This window comes from Heteronotia binoei, chromosome 9 (assembly GCF_032191835.1).
Source record: "Heteronotia binoei isolate CCM8104 ecotype False Entrance Well chromosome 9, APGP_CSIRO_Hbin_v1, whole genome shotgun sequence".
In the NCBI taxonomy this organism is placed as follows: Eukaryota; Metazoa; Chordata; class Lepidosauria; order Squamata; family Gekkonidae; genus Heteronotia; species Heteronotia binoei.
The window spans coordinates 102,235,214-102,249,784 of NC_083231.1; the positions used below are offsets into that span (position 1 = coordinate 102,235,214).

Below are 14,571 nucleotides of genomic sequence, written 5' to 3' on the forward strand. Positions count from 1 at the left end.
GGGGATCCAGGAAATTACAGGCCAGTCAGTCTGACTTCAATACCGGGAAAGTTCGTAGAAACCATTATCAAGGACAGAATGAGTAGGCACATTGATGAACACGGGTTATTGAGGAAGACTCAGCATGGGTTCTGTAAGGGAAGATCTTGCCTCACTAACCTGTTACATTTCTTTGAGGGGGTAAACAAACTTGTGGACAAAGGAGACCCGATAGATGTTGTTTACCTTGACTTCCAGAAAGCTTTTGATAAAGTTCCTCATCAAAGACTCCTTAGAAAGCTTGAGAGTCATGGAGTAAAAGGACAGGTCCTCTTGTGGATCAAAAACTGGCTGAGTAATAGGAAGCAGAGAGTGAGTATAAATGGGCAGTCTTCGCAGTGGAGGACGGTAAGCAGTGGGGTGCCGCAGGGCTCGGTACTGGGTCCCATGCTCTTTAACTTGTTCATAAATGATTTAGAGTTGGGAGTGAGCAGTGAAGTGGCCAAATTTGCGGATGACACTAAATTGTTCAGGGTGGTGAGAACCAGAGAGGATTGTGAGGAACTCCAAAGGGATCTGTTGAGGCTGGGTGAGTGGATGTCAACGTGGCAGATGCGGTTCAATGTGGCCAAGTGCAAAGTAATGCACATTGGGGCCAAGAATCCCAGCTACAAATACAAGTTGATGGGGTGTGAACTGGCAGAGACTGACCAAGAGAGAGATCTTGGGGTCGTGGTAGATAATTCACTGAAAATGTCAAGACAGTGTGCGTTTGCAATAAAAAAGGCCAATGCCATGCTGGGAATTATTAGGAAGGGAATTGAAAACAAATCAGCCAGTATCATAATGCCCCTGTATAAATCGATGGTGCGGTCTCATTTGGAGTACTGGGTGCAGTTCTGGTCGCCGCACCTCAAAAAGGATATTATAGCATTGGAGAAAGTTCAGAAAAGGGCAACTAGAATGATTAAAGGGCTGGAACACCTTCCCTATGAAGAAAGGTTGAAACGCTTAGGGCTCTTTAGCTTGGAGAAACGTCGACTGAGGGGTGACATGATAGAGGTTTACAAGATACTGCATGGGATGGAGAAAGTAGAGAAAGAAGTACTTTTCTCCCTTTCTCACAATACGAGAACTCGTGGGCATTCGATGAAATTGCTGAGCAGACAGGTTAAAACGGATAAAAGGAAGTACTTCTTCACCCAAAGGGTGATTAACATGTGGAATTCACTGCCACAGGAGGTGGTGGCGGCCACAAGCATGGCCACCTTCAAGAGGGGGTTAGATAAAAATATGGAACAGAGGTCCATCAGTGGCTATTAGCCACAGTGTGTGTATGTGTGTGTATATATATATATATATTTGGCCGCTGTGTGACACAGAATGTTGGACTGGATGGGCCATTGGCCTGATCTAACATGGCTTCTCTTATGTTCTTATGTTCTTAAAGGGCTGCTGTATTTGAATCAGCTACAGCATCTGTGACTACAGGTCCCATTGAGCAGTCCCCAGGAGCGTTCACAGTAGCAGCAGAGTACCCACATGGAGGTTTTGGGGTTTTTGTTTTGCTATTAAGGCACAGCGTACTTATGGTGACCTCGTGGTGTTTCCAAGGCAAGAGGTGTTCAGAGAGGGTTTGCCATTGCCTGCCTCTGTGTAGCAACCCTGGTATTTCTTGGTGGTCTCCCATCCAAGTACTAACCATGGCCTACCCTGCTTAGCTTCTGAGATCTGACATGGTTGGTCTAGGCTGGGCTATCCAGGTCAGACCACTTGGAGGGCAGGGCTTTTGTTGTAGCAGGAACTCCTTTGCATATTAGGCCACACACCCCTGATGTAGCCAGTCCTGAAGTTTACAGTAGGCCCTGTACTAAGTGCCCTGTAAGCTCTTGGAGAATTGGCTACATCAGGGGGTATGTGGCCTAATATGCAAAGGAGTTCCTGCTACCAAAAAAAGCCTTGATGGAGGGTATATTCTGTATTATCCCCTTACAACTGACATTTTCCCCACTACATTCACACCACTAGAGAGCTTTTTTGAAAACTTAAAAAATCATTACTAGTCATATTGCTATAGCGTTACAACTACTTGGTTAAAAAGGCTAGCAAAAAGCCTGCCATTGGGGGGCAGGATTGTGAGCTCAAGAGGATAGGGAAGGAAAATAGTGCACAATGTAAGCAGGAAGGTTTGGAAATCTGCATTTCCCCGTCCACATGATGGGCAACCCCCTGCTTTGAATACGATCTTGCCCCAAAGAGGGCTAGTTGGAAGAAACAGCCCTGGCAACAATTCACCCCAAACCACCTTTGAAGCAGTTCATTTTTCCAATGAAACAGAACTCCCATCTGCTTAATGTTGGCTGGATTGTACCTTTGGTGTTTCAGTAAGTCCGTTATTAAAAGTAAAAGCTAAAGGTAGTCTCCTGTGCAAGTACCGAGTCATTACCGACCCATGGGGTGACGTTACATCATGGCGTTTTCTTGGCAGACTTTTATGGGGTGGTTTGAAGAAGAAGAAGAAGAAGATAATGGATTTATATCCTGCCCTCCACTCCGAATCTCAAAGCGGCTCACAATCTCCTTTATCTTCCTCCCCAACAACAGACACCCTGTGAGGTGGGTGGGGCTGAGAGGACTCTCACAGCACCTGCCCTTTCAAGGACAACTCTGCCAGAGCTATGACTGACCCAAGGCTGTAAGTGGAGGAGTGGAGAATCAAACCCAGTTCTCCCAGATAAGAATCCATACAGTTAACCACTACACCAAACTTGCCATTGCCTTTCTCAGTCATCTACATTTAACCGCCAGCAAGCTGGGTACTCATATTACTGACCTCGGAAGGATGGAAGGCTGAGTCAATCTTGAGCCAGCTACCTGAACCCAGCTTCCACCGGGATTGAACGCAGGTCGTGAGCAGAGCTTGGACTTCAGTACTGCTGCTTACCACTGAGTGCCACGGAGCTCTTAGTCTGTTATTACCATCCTTGTATTACAGAAGCGGCTGAAATAAAGACTGCCAGAATTGGCAGGTATGTTTGCAATTTCAGCATGGAACTTCCCATCTTTCATGTCAGCTGCTATGCTATATAGGCGCTCTCTTCATAGGCAGAAGACCAGACCTACACAGCTGTTTAACTGTCAGCTGTACCGGGTAGCACTTTCAGGAACCTTGTGTGGCCAATGGTCAGCCATTTGCCACCTGCAAGGCACATTAAAGGGTAATGAGTTTTATTGCTCCATCCATTTTCATGATATATATCAAGGCTCTGGCTTGACCCCTGTAATCTTTGCGAAATACCAGAGGAGGACTAGAGATGGATTCGTTTAATCCTCGGAGCAGCTGCAGAGGCTGTAAAAAGTACATGATGATTGTGCCTCGGACGGCAGGTGTCTTGATTGCCAATCCTGATCCAGCTGTTTCCAGGGGATTGCAGGAATCCGTGAACTGATTGAAGTGCAGATGAACACCTGAACCTCTGAGTGGCAACAGGAGACAGCTACAAAATTATACTTAGGGTGTTATGAAAATGTCAAGTTTAAAAAACATAGCATAGATTACTATCATTTTTCCAGTTACGTATACCGATATTACAATCTTGGGTTTTTTTGTGGGAAATGATGGTTTTAGTTAGCCTTCTTGCAGAATGCAAATGTACAGTATGGAAGAAGGAAAAGCTGGCTAGTTTAGATTGAGAATTCTGGTACGGAAAAGGTGCAGCCTTTTTGGATAGACTATAGTCTGGAAAGAAACCCCAGAATTTGGAAGCTTCTCCTTGAGAAACCCATCTGAGAGAACAGAGGAGAATCATTCTGCGCTTTCACACACACTAAATAACACATTTTCAATCCACTTTCAGTGCATTTTGCAACTAGATTTTACTGTGTGAAATGGCAAAATCCACTTGCAAATGATCACTGAAGTGGATTGAAACTTCATTGTTTAGCATGTGTGAAAGCGCTAGTTGGCTATTGAATATGAAATCTGGATTTTGTGGTTTCTGCTTGGATAAGTAGCTGAGGAGTTTCTAGAGAAGGTTAAAAGAACATCACTGCATGCGGCAGACTTTCTGAGGAGGTTTTTATGCCTCAAGATTTGGGGATGGAGACTGGAAAGGGAGGGGTTTGGTGGACTGAAGTCTATAGTACAGTGTCTGGCACCTATTGCCTATAATGTCTGCATATATAATGTCTGCATAGATTACTATATAATATCTGTACTATTCAATGTGCCATGTTAATGCTTATTTCAGATTTGTTTCAGCTCTTTTTTTCTTCTGATTTCTGCAATCCAAACCTTTATTGTATTGTTTATTGAATGTCCCATTCCTGTTGATTTTTCTCACACTGTGTAATCCGCCTTTTGTCTCAGTGAGAAAAGTGGACTATAAATGATGCTCCTTAATTAATTAAAGGCACAGCCTTGCACCATAGCCAGGGTTGTAGTAGACAGGATGGAGCCATTGAGTGTTCTTTTTCTCTTGGAATCTTCTGGTCTACAACACCCTGCACCCCACACACAAACTTTAATTTGTTCCATGATATAATTTGTTCCATGATATTTTCCATTGAAAGAACAGGAACTTGTTTCCCTATATATTCCTGGATTAAAAAAAAAAAAAACTTTAGCCTTCATGACTGTGAGCGTGGGAAGCTGCTTAAAGAAGCTATGGAGTAATTTAAAGTGGAGATGGCCACCTTCCTCAGCTTGAAGGCTAAATCCTCTTGAGCCAGACTTCCGAGACCAAGTTTCCACAGCCATGTTGTCATTACTTCATCCCTGGAATTCTTATAGGAGAGGGTCTTATCTTACTTGGAAATGTTGTGGCTCCATCTACATGTGTGGTGTAGTGGTTCAATGTACAGACTCATATCTGGAAGAACTAGGTTCGATTCCCCACTCCTGCACATGCACCTGCTGATGTGACTTTGAGTCAGTCAGAAATTCGTGCAGAACTGTTCCTCTCAAGAACAGTTTCTATTTAGAACTCTCTCAGCTCTACCTACCTCACAGGGTGTCAGTTGCGGGGAGGGGAAGAGAAAGGAGATTGTAGACCACTCTCCTACAGGTCTACATCTAATGTGAAAGGCTAGCTATGCCCCTGACTGTGGTAACATAGGAAGTGTCCTTCTCCCTCAGCTCTCCTTGAATTCTTGAAAACGAAGGTAATCCTAGTGATCTGCCTAATAGTAGAGACTTCAGGGAAGGGAATGTCATATCACTACTGCCTCAGGTATGGAAACTGCCAACGATACATGTGCTGTGGGCCACCTTGAGTAATAAAAGGGAATATTTCCTGTCATACTGGTTTCCCAGAGAAATAAATCTGAAGGCCTTCTCAGGCTGAATTCACCTCGCACAGAATACCTGACCAATGTTTGGCTTGAAATCTGGCCAAATCCTCACTTTCTTTGCAGGGGAGGGGTTGCGGCTCAGAGTACTTCTGGTCTAACATATGAGGAGCTCTTTCTTAAAAGCTTCAGAGATCAGTCCATAAGTAATTTCCCTCTTGAGCCAAGAAGAACTAGAGATACTAGAATTAATAGTGCAGGGGAAAGACAATCTTCTGTAATTACCAGCAATGGGCTATTAATAGTTAGCATTTGCCAGTGGGTTGATAATAAGGGTGACTTTATGTGTATTAATCATTGTGGACCGAGTGTTATATATATATTTATTTATTTTATTCGATTTTTAGCCTGCCCTTCCCGTAGAACAGGATTATTTTATTGTATCGCCTGGTTTATTTAGTTTGATTCTTCGGCAATGACAGAATATCTGAGTGGTGACCATTTTCCTCTCAATAATTCCGGTTGTAATGCTCTTCCATCTGTTTTACCTTTTCAATAAAGTCAGGATTATGGTAGATTTAGACCAGTCAGATGGAATAATAATATTGCAAAGGAAGCGGAAAGGTTAAAGTCTTGCCCTGAGGATAGTTATTTTAAGGTTTTAATCTCCTCTCTTTTTATTCCAAAGAGGAACCTTTTTGTCCTGGGCAACTTGTTAAAATTGTTCCAGCTGTTATATACATTTTCTGGGCAGATTAAAGGCCATTATGACCAGGCCAGAAAGGGGAATTGGTTTGATCCTGAATGCAGGGCATTTAAAAGGGCAGTCCATTATATGTATTGGCAAGTTAAATTACACAATGATAAAGGCATACTTAATTGGATATTTCTGCTGAAATGTGAATTCAGAACTATCGTTAAAAACTAAAAAGCTGCTTTAGTCACTACGTGGAAGCAGTTAATCTGGGCCTCCAAGCAAAAAGATGGTAAATTGTTTTGGGATATGACTGGGAACAAGTTAAATTCTAGGTCAAGTTAAATTCTAGATCCTCTTTTTCTCGTCACATTTCACCCAGATGTTGGGAGGAACATTTTAGGTCTTATTTGTTAACACAATCTGCTGATAATAGTACAGTTCAATAATTGCTTTCCCAAGAAATAAATGACCTCCAATTGCTGTATCAGAAGTTAAATCTCTAATCTGGCAATGAAATCTGGTAAGGCGCCAGGACCTGATCTGGGGCCTCCGGAGTTATTCAAAGTGAATGCTGACTTGTTGACCAATGTTTTGGCACCTATATTAACAAGGCAGGTATCATCCTATCTCTTGGTGACATGCAATAATAGTCCCAATTAAAAAACAAGTGATCCAAAAGATCCACATAACCAGGGCTCTTTTTCTAGCAGGAGCTCCTCTGCATATTAGGCCATGCCCCCCTGATGTAGCCAATTCTAAAAGAGAGGGCTCTTAGTACAGGGCCTACGGTAATATCCAGGAGGATGGGCTACTTCAGGGGGCACGGCCCAATATGCAGAGGAGATCCTGATAGAAAAAGAGCCCTGCACGTAACTATTGTCCATGATATGTTCACATAGGCTATAATGGAGAACGGAAAAACATCCAAAACTTTTTCCCATCAACACTGTACCATTGTTTCATATTCTAACCATACCTTGAACTGTAACCTAACTCTGACTGGATCTGTAACCCCAATCCTAACCCTATCCCAAATTGTATGAGCCCATTTAGTGTAATAACTCCCATAAGCTATAATCAGGAATGGAAACACATCCAAAATTTTCTCCCATCAACCCTATAACTTTCAGTATGATATGCAAGCTACCTCACCCTAAACTGAACCATACCTTGAACCATAACCTAACTGTGACTCAATCCGTAATCCTAACCCTAACCTTATCCCAAAACCTATGGGCCCATTCACTGTAATGATTCCCATAGACTATAATGGACAATGGAAAAACATCCAAAACTTTTCCCCATCAACACTATGATATGTAAGATCCCATATTACTAACCCTAAACCGAACCATAATGCTAACCCTAATGTGACTGTGACTCAATCTGTAACCTTACCCTAACCCTATGGGCTCATTCACTGTAAAGATTCCTATAGATTATAATGAAGAATGGAAAAACATCCAAAATTTTTCCCCATCAACACTATACCTTTCATTATGATATGTAAACTCCCTTTTTACTAACTTCAAACCTAACCATAATGCTAACCCTACCCTAACTGTGCCTCAATCCGTAACCATAACTCTAAGCCTATGGTCCCATTCCCTGTAATGATTCCCCTAGACTATAATGGAGAATGGAGAAAACATCCCAATTTTTTTCCTGTCAACACTATACCTTTCACTAAGATATGTAATCTTCCTTTTTACTAACCCTAAGTCCAACCATAATGCTTACCCTTACCTAACTGTGCCTTGATCCATAACCCTAACCCTATGATCCCATTCACTGTAATGATTCTCAAAGTCATAACCTTCAATCCAACCGTAATGCTAACCCTATCTAACTGTGCCTCGATCCATAACCCTAACCCTGTGATCCCATAGATTACAATGAAAAGCTAATTGTAATGCTAAACCTAACCAAACAGTGACTTGATCCGTAACCCTTGCCCTATGGTCCCATTCACTGTAATGATTCCCATAGACTATAATGGAGAATGGAAAAAACAGAGCTATTGTATTGAGCATCCCTGTATGTATCCTTCTCCTCTATTCAATTTATATATCAATGATCTGAGGTCTTATATGTCCAGAGATCAATTCCATCTGCCTTATCTTGGTTATGTTAAGTTGCCTTGTCTTTTGTGTGCTTCATAACAGCTCCTCTCTCATGATCAGTGGTTGGTTTATGGAAACTTATAGCCTCCTTCTCTGAGTATTGCTCCAAAGAGGGCTTAAGCATTAATATTTCTAAGTCAAAGGTCCTTCTCTTTAGTAATAAAAAAGAGTATTAACACGTCAGTCTGTGGAACAAGTAGAGCAATTTAAATACTTATGGCTTATATTTCAAGGGAATCTGTCTTGGAAGGTGCATTGGAACTCTGTTGTAAGAACAGCCATGAGTGCTGGGAAGGCTGTTTTGAGATTCTATTATTTCTCTGGTGGATGATATGTTCCTGCAGGAGTTAAAGCAGGGTTTTTTTTGAGCAGGAACACAGTTCTGGCTGGCTTGGCCACCAGGAGGTGTAGCCTAATATGCAAATGACTTCCAGCTGGGCTTTTTCTACACAAAAAGTCCTGAGTTAAAGTATTTAATGCTAAAGTGTCTGGGCAGTTATTGTATGCTGAGGGGGCAACAGACAATATTGATAGACTGTTATTAAGATTTTTGCACAACACTCTGGGAACTCCAAGATCAGTGGCAGGAATAGCTTTGAGAGTTGAGATACGGGATACGTCTTTCGTATTAAAGGCTTGGTGCAGAGCATTTAATAAAAAAATTAGGATGTTGAAATTAAATCTAGAATTGGGTCTTCTTGATTTAGTTATGCTGGATCATCGTATGAGTGTTTGGGACAAATACTTGGAACTTAAATTATTACATGTATTACCAGCTGCTCATAGTTTCTATCAGTAGTTGTGAACTAAGTCAGTAAATTTAAAGATGTTTGAGGGATCTTGATTATAAGAGTATGCTAGGTTAGAGGGATCAGAGTACATTCATCCTTTTCAGTTGGTATTCTTCTCCTGACAAAAATGCCAAATTACCTGTTTGAATTATCTCTTCCAAAGTATACAAGGGCATTTATGTTGTATGTTTGAACACCTTGTCATCTGTGTTGTTGTTCGGAAGATTTAATGGTATTCCATACTCTGAATCTATGGATATGGTTCTAACCAAATTGGATTGCCCTGAATTTCCAGATTTGAGAGCGGAACTGATTTTCCCATTGCTTAAGCAGGACTCTGCCTCTTGAGAAGCTCAGTCTTCTTGGTTACTATTAGTTGGGTACTTGTTTTATCTCCATGAGATGAAGATAAAACAAATAACTTTGCATGTAGCTAAAATTTTTGGCAGCTGAAATAATACTACATTGCAGTTCTGATAGCAAACCTTAGACTTCCCTTTTAGCGTGTGGCAGCTCACTGTTTATGACTTTTGTTGTGGAAACTGTAATTAAGAAGACATTAGATCGCTCCCGTTTTTGTGTGCAGAAGGTTATAGGTTCAGTCCCTGACTTCTCCAATTAAAAAGGATTAGGGAGTTGGTGATGTTGAAAAAGAACCTCTGCTTGAGACCTGGAGTGCTGCTGTCAGTGAGAGCAGCCAGTACAGACTGATAGTCCAAGGGTCCAACACTCTAAGGCAGTTCCATCTGCTTATTACACTAATAGATGAGATCAAGATTCTCAGAGTCTTTCTTTGCCTGTTTTCTTCTATCAGAGCAGGTAAGCTACATATACTCCTCTCCCCCCCAGGTGGTGGTGTGTTTTTATATGTGGACAAGGCTTTTTTTTGTGGCAGGAACTCCTTTGCATATTAGACCGCACACGCCTGATGTAGCCAATCTTCCAAGAGCTTACAGGGCTCTTATTACAGGGCCTACTGTAAGCTCTTGGAGGATTGGCTACATCAGGGGTGTGTGGCCTAATATGCAAAGGAGTTCCTGCTACCAAAAAAAAATCCCTGTTTGTAGAATTTTGCTGCTCTCTCTTATAATTCTCCTGAAGACCAACTTGGATTCCTACTATCTTTTGTTTCCTAAAATAAGCACGGCTTCACTAATTTCTCTCCTGGCAATTAAATATGCCCCGTTTGCCTCATTAAAGAGCAATATTGTGTCTATATATTTACACACATACATGCACATTTCATATATTGTGAGCCTGGCAGTTTAGGTGTTTAGCTGAAAACAATCTTTGTTTCCATTAAACCAGACTATTTTTATAGTTATTTACTGTTATTTCTTTCACTCTTTTAAAAAGACCAATTGGAAAACTAACATTTACCTTACTAAGCCAACTGTAAACATAATTTATTATGGGTTTATTTACAGCATTTTCAATGCCCCCAGTCACTAATGCTTGATTGTAAAGGTAAAGGATATTTTTTTATAGTGCATATTGCTGTGAAGTTATTGTTTGAATGATAAAACCATGGCTGACATATAGCTTTTGTTAAGAAAAAATGTAGCAGCTATAAAGATGCTAAGATAAAGCCATATTCAGCAAGAGCATCTGTGGGAATCCTTACAGAGAAATAGGCACCTTGAGGTAGATCTAACAGATGCATGCCATTACTAGAGGTGCTTTGGTTTGATGAAATCCTTCCTGTGATACAAGAATACTTCAAATGCTTTACATAACTATATGTGGGCAGGTGAGCTTGTACATATTTTGGTGGGCAAACTAGCAATGCCAATTCTGGCTTCAGAAATTCTTGGAGATTTGAGGGCAGTATCTGGGGAGAATCACACTGGATTTCTTGGGGTGGCTGCTGTTGGATAATAGCAAGGAGCTAGGTGTGGGTGAGTCATGCAAGTCACATGGTAGGAGGCTGTTGGTGGTTGCTGCCAGGCCTGACTGCAATGAATCATCCCTTGAAAATCACAAAAGCCTTGGAAAGGGCCCTGCCCCCCCCGCCTTTTACTGATAGAAACCAAGGCTTGAAGGCTAGTAGTACTGTTTGGTTGTCTAGCAGTGGCCGCTCAGGGCATTATTTTATAATTTTTAGATGGTTATTTTTTTAATTTTAGATTTTTCTGCAAACATGGGGCTTTTCTGAGGTTTGTAGAAAGATCAGTCATGTCTGCCTATAGCCGCAGTCTATGGGTATAAGTATCCACACACAGGGCCACATTGAGAATTAGATGCACTGATGTTTCCTCTCACATTATAAACACAATAAGCTATCTTATATTGAGTCAGACCATTGATCTGTCAGGGTCAGTATTACCTACTCTGAGTGGCAGCTGCAGGATTTCCGATTGCTACAACCCCATGGCAAGGTAGGCACATCAATGTATTTTTGTGCCTCTTTTGAGTCATCTTATACATTGAAGAGGCAGACTGGGAAGGGGATTTGCGTTACCATAAAGTAGTGCAACGCTGTGACCTGGATGGACCAAACTTGCCTGATCTTATCATATCTTGGAAGCTAAGCAGGGTCAGCCCTGTTTACTATTTGAATGGGAGCCCACCAAGGAATTCCAGGGTGCCTATGCAAAGATAAGCAATGGCCAACCACCTCTGACCTTGAAAACCCTATGAAGTCACCATAAATCAGCTGCGACTTGATGGCACACTCATACACCCAGTAATACAACTAAGGGTGAGGTCAGACGTTCATAAAATCCCGCTACGGGCATGAGTGGAGTCCAGAAGCATGTCAGATTTTAAGCGGTTGTCCAAACGTCAGCATCTGCGAATGGTGGTTAGCTCGTTCGAGTCCCGCGTTGAGACGACTGGGGCGCGGACTAATTTGATACTGCTTTAAATCCGGAACAAAATTCTTTTGACGGTTTCTGAGCGGAATTTCTTTGTTTGAACACTCAATCGTTGGCGACTCGTCGGAAGTGCACCACCGCTTCCCTCCCAAAGCCCCTTGTAAGTGATATCACTGCGCCAGTGAATGAGTGAGCAAATGTTGGCTCGATAAATCGTTTACCCGCCCCTATGTCCGGAAACAAAACTCACTTTTGAAAGTAGATGTGAACTAGATGTGAACTGATTTGAATTCCTGGGTTTTTTTCTGCATGCATAGTGCTCATGCTGGAAAAGTAGTGCCAACAGACTAGCAAAACTGTTAGTGATCCGACCCATTTAAAAGCGACATGCTGCAGATAGCGGGCATCACTGTGCCTGCGCTAATGCAGATTGAAGTCTCATGAAACGAGGTCCGGTAGAGCACTCTGATCGACCAGCAACGGGACCCACATGGGATAGAACGGGAGCCTGGCTGTTGTCTGATCGGAAAATTGGTTGTGCGGATTATAATAGAGGCGCGTTGCAGACGGATTTAATGGTGAGTGTGACCGCACCCTAGCAGTGTTTGGTGAATAGGAAAGCTGTGGTATGTGATGAGACCACTCCAGTGTACTTCCAGCTATTCAAACACTGTCCAGATGTAACTGCAGTTTGTGGATGTGGCAGAATTCATTTTCAATCAACTTTCCTCCTTCCTACTTGGCTTTGGAGACAGTTCAAAGCCTTTAAAACTCCAGAAGTGCTTAAGGATTGCTTAAGGATTACTCTCTCCCATATGAACCCCCATTCTCACGTACGAAGGCTTTCCTTGGAAGCTGTGAAGTGATTTTATGGCAACACTCTGTCATTGTGTTCCAAGAAAGGAATGTATTGTTCCATATCCGCTGATCTGTCAAGCTGAGCTGGTAACTTTTTAGAGAGCTATAGGGGTTTTATTGACTGCTTGCTTTCAGGTTATGGTAAATACTGATGTTCCCGCTCATTCTCTTTGTTCTGTTCATTTTTGATGCTGTGTAATTGGTTCCCACTTGTGGCTCTCTTTTTGTTATGATTTATAGATTTTAACATTATTGCAAAGTATCTTATAAATGCTTATGAATGAAAAGACATATCTATGTTAATAATGAAACAGAAATCTGGGAGTGATTGGAGGAGCATCAGGCATGAATGCCATAGGATAGTGTCTTCTAACAAGAACTCTAGTGCAAAGATTTAAAAAAAATATCTTTGACATTATCAGACATTAAAAGGCTGTTGCTAATATGCAGAAATGATCTGATGTGCAGAAATGATCTGTTTGTACCTTTTGAATCTTCCAGTGCTGCATATGATGCTGTTCTCGACAGAAATGTGGCCATCAAGAAGCTCAGCAGGCCGTTTCAAAATCAAACGCACGCTAAGCGAGCTTACAGGGAGCTAGTCCTCATGAAGTGTGTGAACCACAAAAATGTAAGTTTTGTTTCAGTGGAGGGGGGGATTGAAAAAGTGTGTATGATTGACACAGATAAGAGAGAAAATGATTGGGGGGGGGGGTGAGAATTGCTATGCCATTAGGAAGTATTTTCTGTATGTAGCTTTCACATCACTTTCTGCCTGGCCGTTTTAATTGGAGATGCCAGGGATTAAACCTGAGACCTTCCTCATGAAAAACAGAGGTTCTTCCCCTGAGCCTCAGCCCCATCTCATATGATTTATTTTAAAGGAAGGGCCATTACTTGCCTTATGCACCAGGCCAGCATCAAAGATTCCAATCCACCCCCCCCCCCTCAAAAAAAAACCCCTCACTGTGACAATACAAAAATATATAGAAATGAACACATTCATTTCTCACAAAATTCCCATTCACACATAATCAATTGAGTGTGCCTCATTTTTCGTGCAATAAAGCTTGAGTAGAAGTCTGAGGGTGCTTTTGAATGCTGTAGCATTGTTGGCTCTTGAAAAAGCATCACATATGAAATGTGGCTTCAGTCAGCTAGCAAACGCATTGAGAGAAAAGGAGAGAAGAGGCTTGAACCCTTTGGACTGACTTCAGCTGGATGAGAACTCCATTGATGTTGGGACTTATGAACGAATAAGGACATGGGGCGTTTTGCACTGACCTTAATCGGGAGCCACATCCCTCTTCACCACGCAGTGTCTGCGTGGATTTCGCACTAATTGTTCCGCAGAACCCGGAAGAGCCGCAAAGTCCTGCAGCTTTTGCGTCGCAAATGTAAACGGGCCAAAAACCAAAAACGGGCCGATTAAGGTCAGTGCGAAAACGCTCTTTGTCTTTTTAAAGATGGAGAATCTCACTGGTGGCGTTCCACTGGAATATTTTATTTTTCATCAGCATTGTGGTATAGGTACCTATGGAATTTTCAGTCGATTATGTGTGAATAGGAATTTTGTGATAAATTGCGTTCATTTCTATATATTTTTGTATTGTCACAGTGGGGGTTGGGGTTTTTTTTGTACTTTTACTGAGTCCATTCCCAGCAAAGGGTAGGATAACCCTGTAGACTGGCAACAGTCAGGTACGTGACATGCTATGGCTCATAAAATCTCAAGAGCCTCTGGTGGGGTAATGTAGCTGTTCTTCTTTGGAGAGATTATGAAGGGAACAGAGAAGCAAGTGACTTATTTTGTCCCACTAGCACCAACCCTAGAGAGAGAAGAGCATGTGGGAAGCAATAACATAGAGGAAGATAAGGCATTGGTGATGCACTTGGGGGGGCATGTAGGGCTTGGAGCACTCTTCCCTCAAAAAAACTGAAGCTGCCTTTACCTGTATGCCTGCAAATGTGAGTAATGTGCTTTCACTGATACTTGAGCAGAAGTTGCATGCATTTAG

General features: G+C 42.0%; 1 protein-coding gene across 5 annotated transcripts in view; it reads left to right on the forward strand.

Moving 5' to 3' along the window:
* The window catches only part of MAPK10 (mitogen-activated protein kinase 10), a 313,465-nt gene that overhangs the window by 216,394 nt on the left and 82,500 nt on the right, over window positions 1-14,571 (forward strand). For all 5 annotated transcript variants that reach the window (XM_060247089.1, XM_060247090.1, XM_060247092.1 and 2 more), the window contains one exon: window positions 13,055-13,184. In XM_060247089.1, the coding sequence (XP_060103072.1) occupies window positions 13,055-13,184 (130 nt within the window). The remainder of the gene's footprint in view (window positions 1-13,054; window positions 13,185-14,571) is intronic.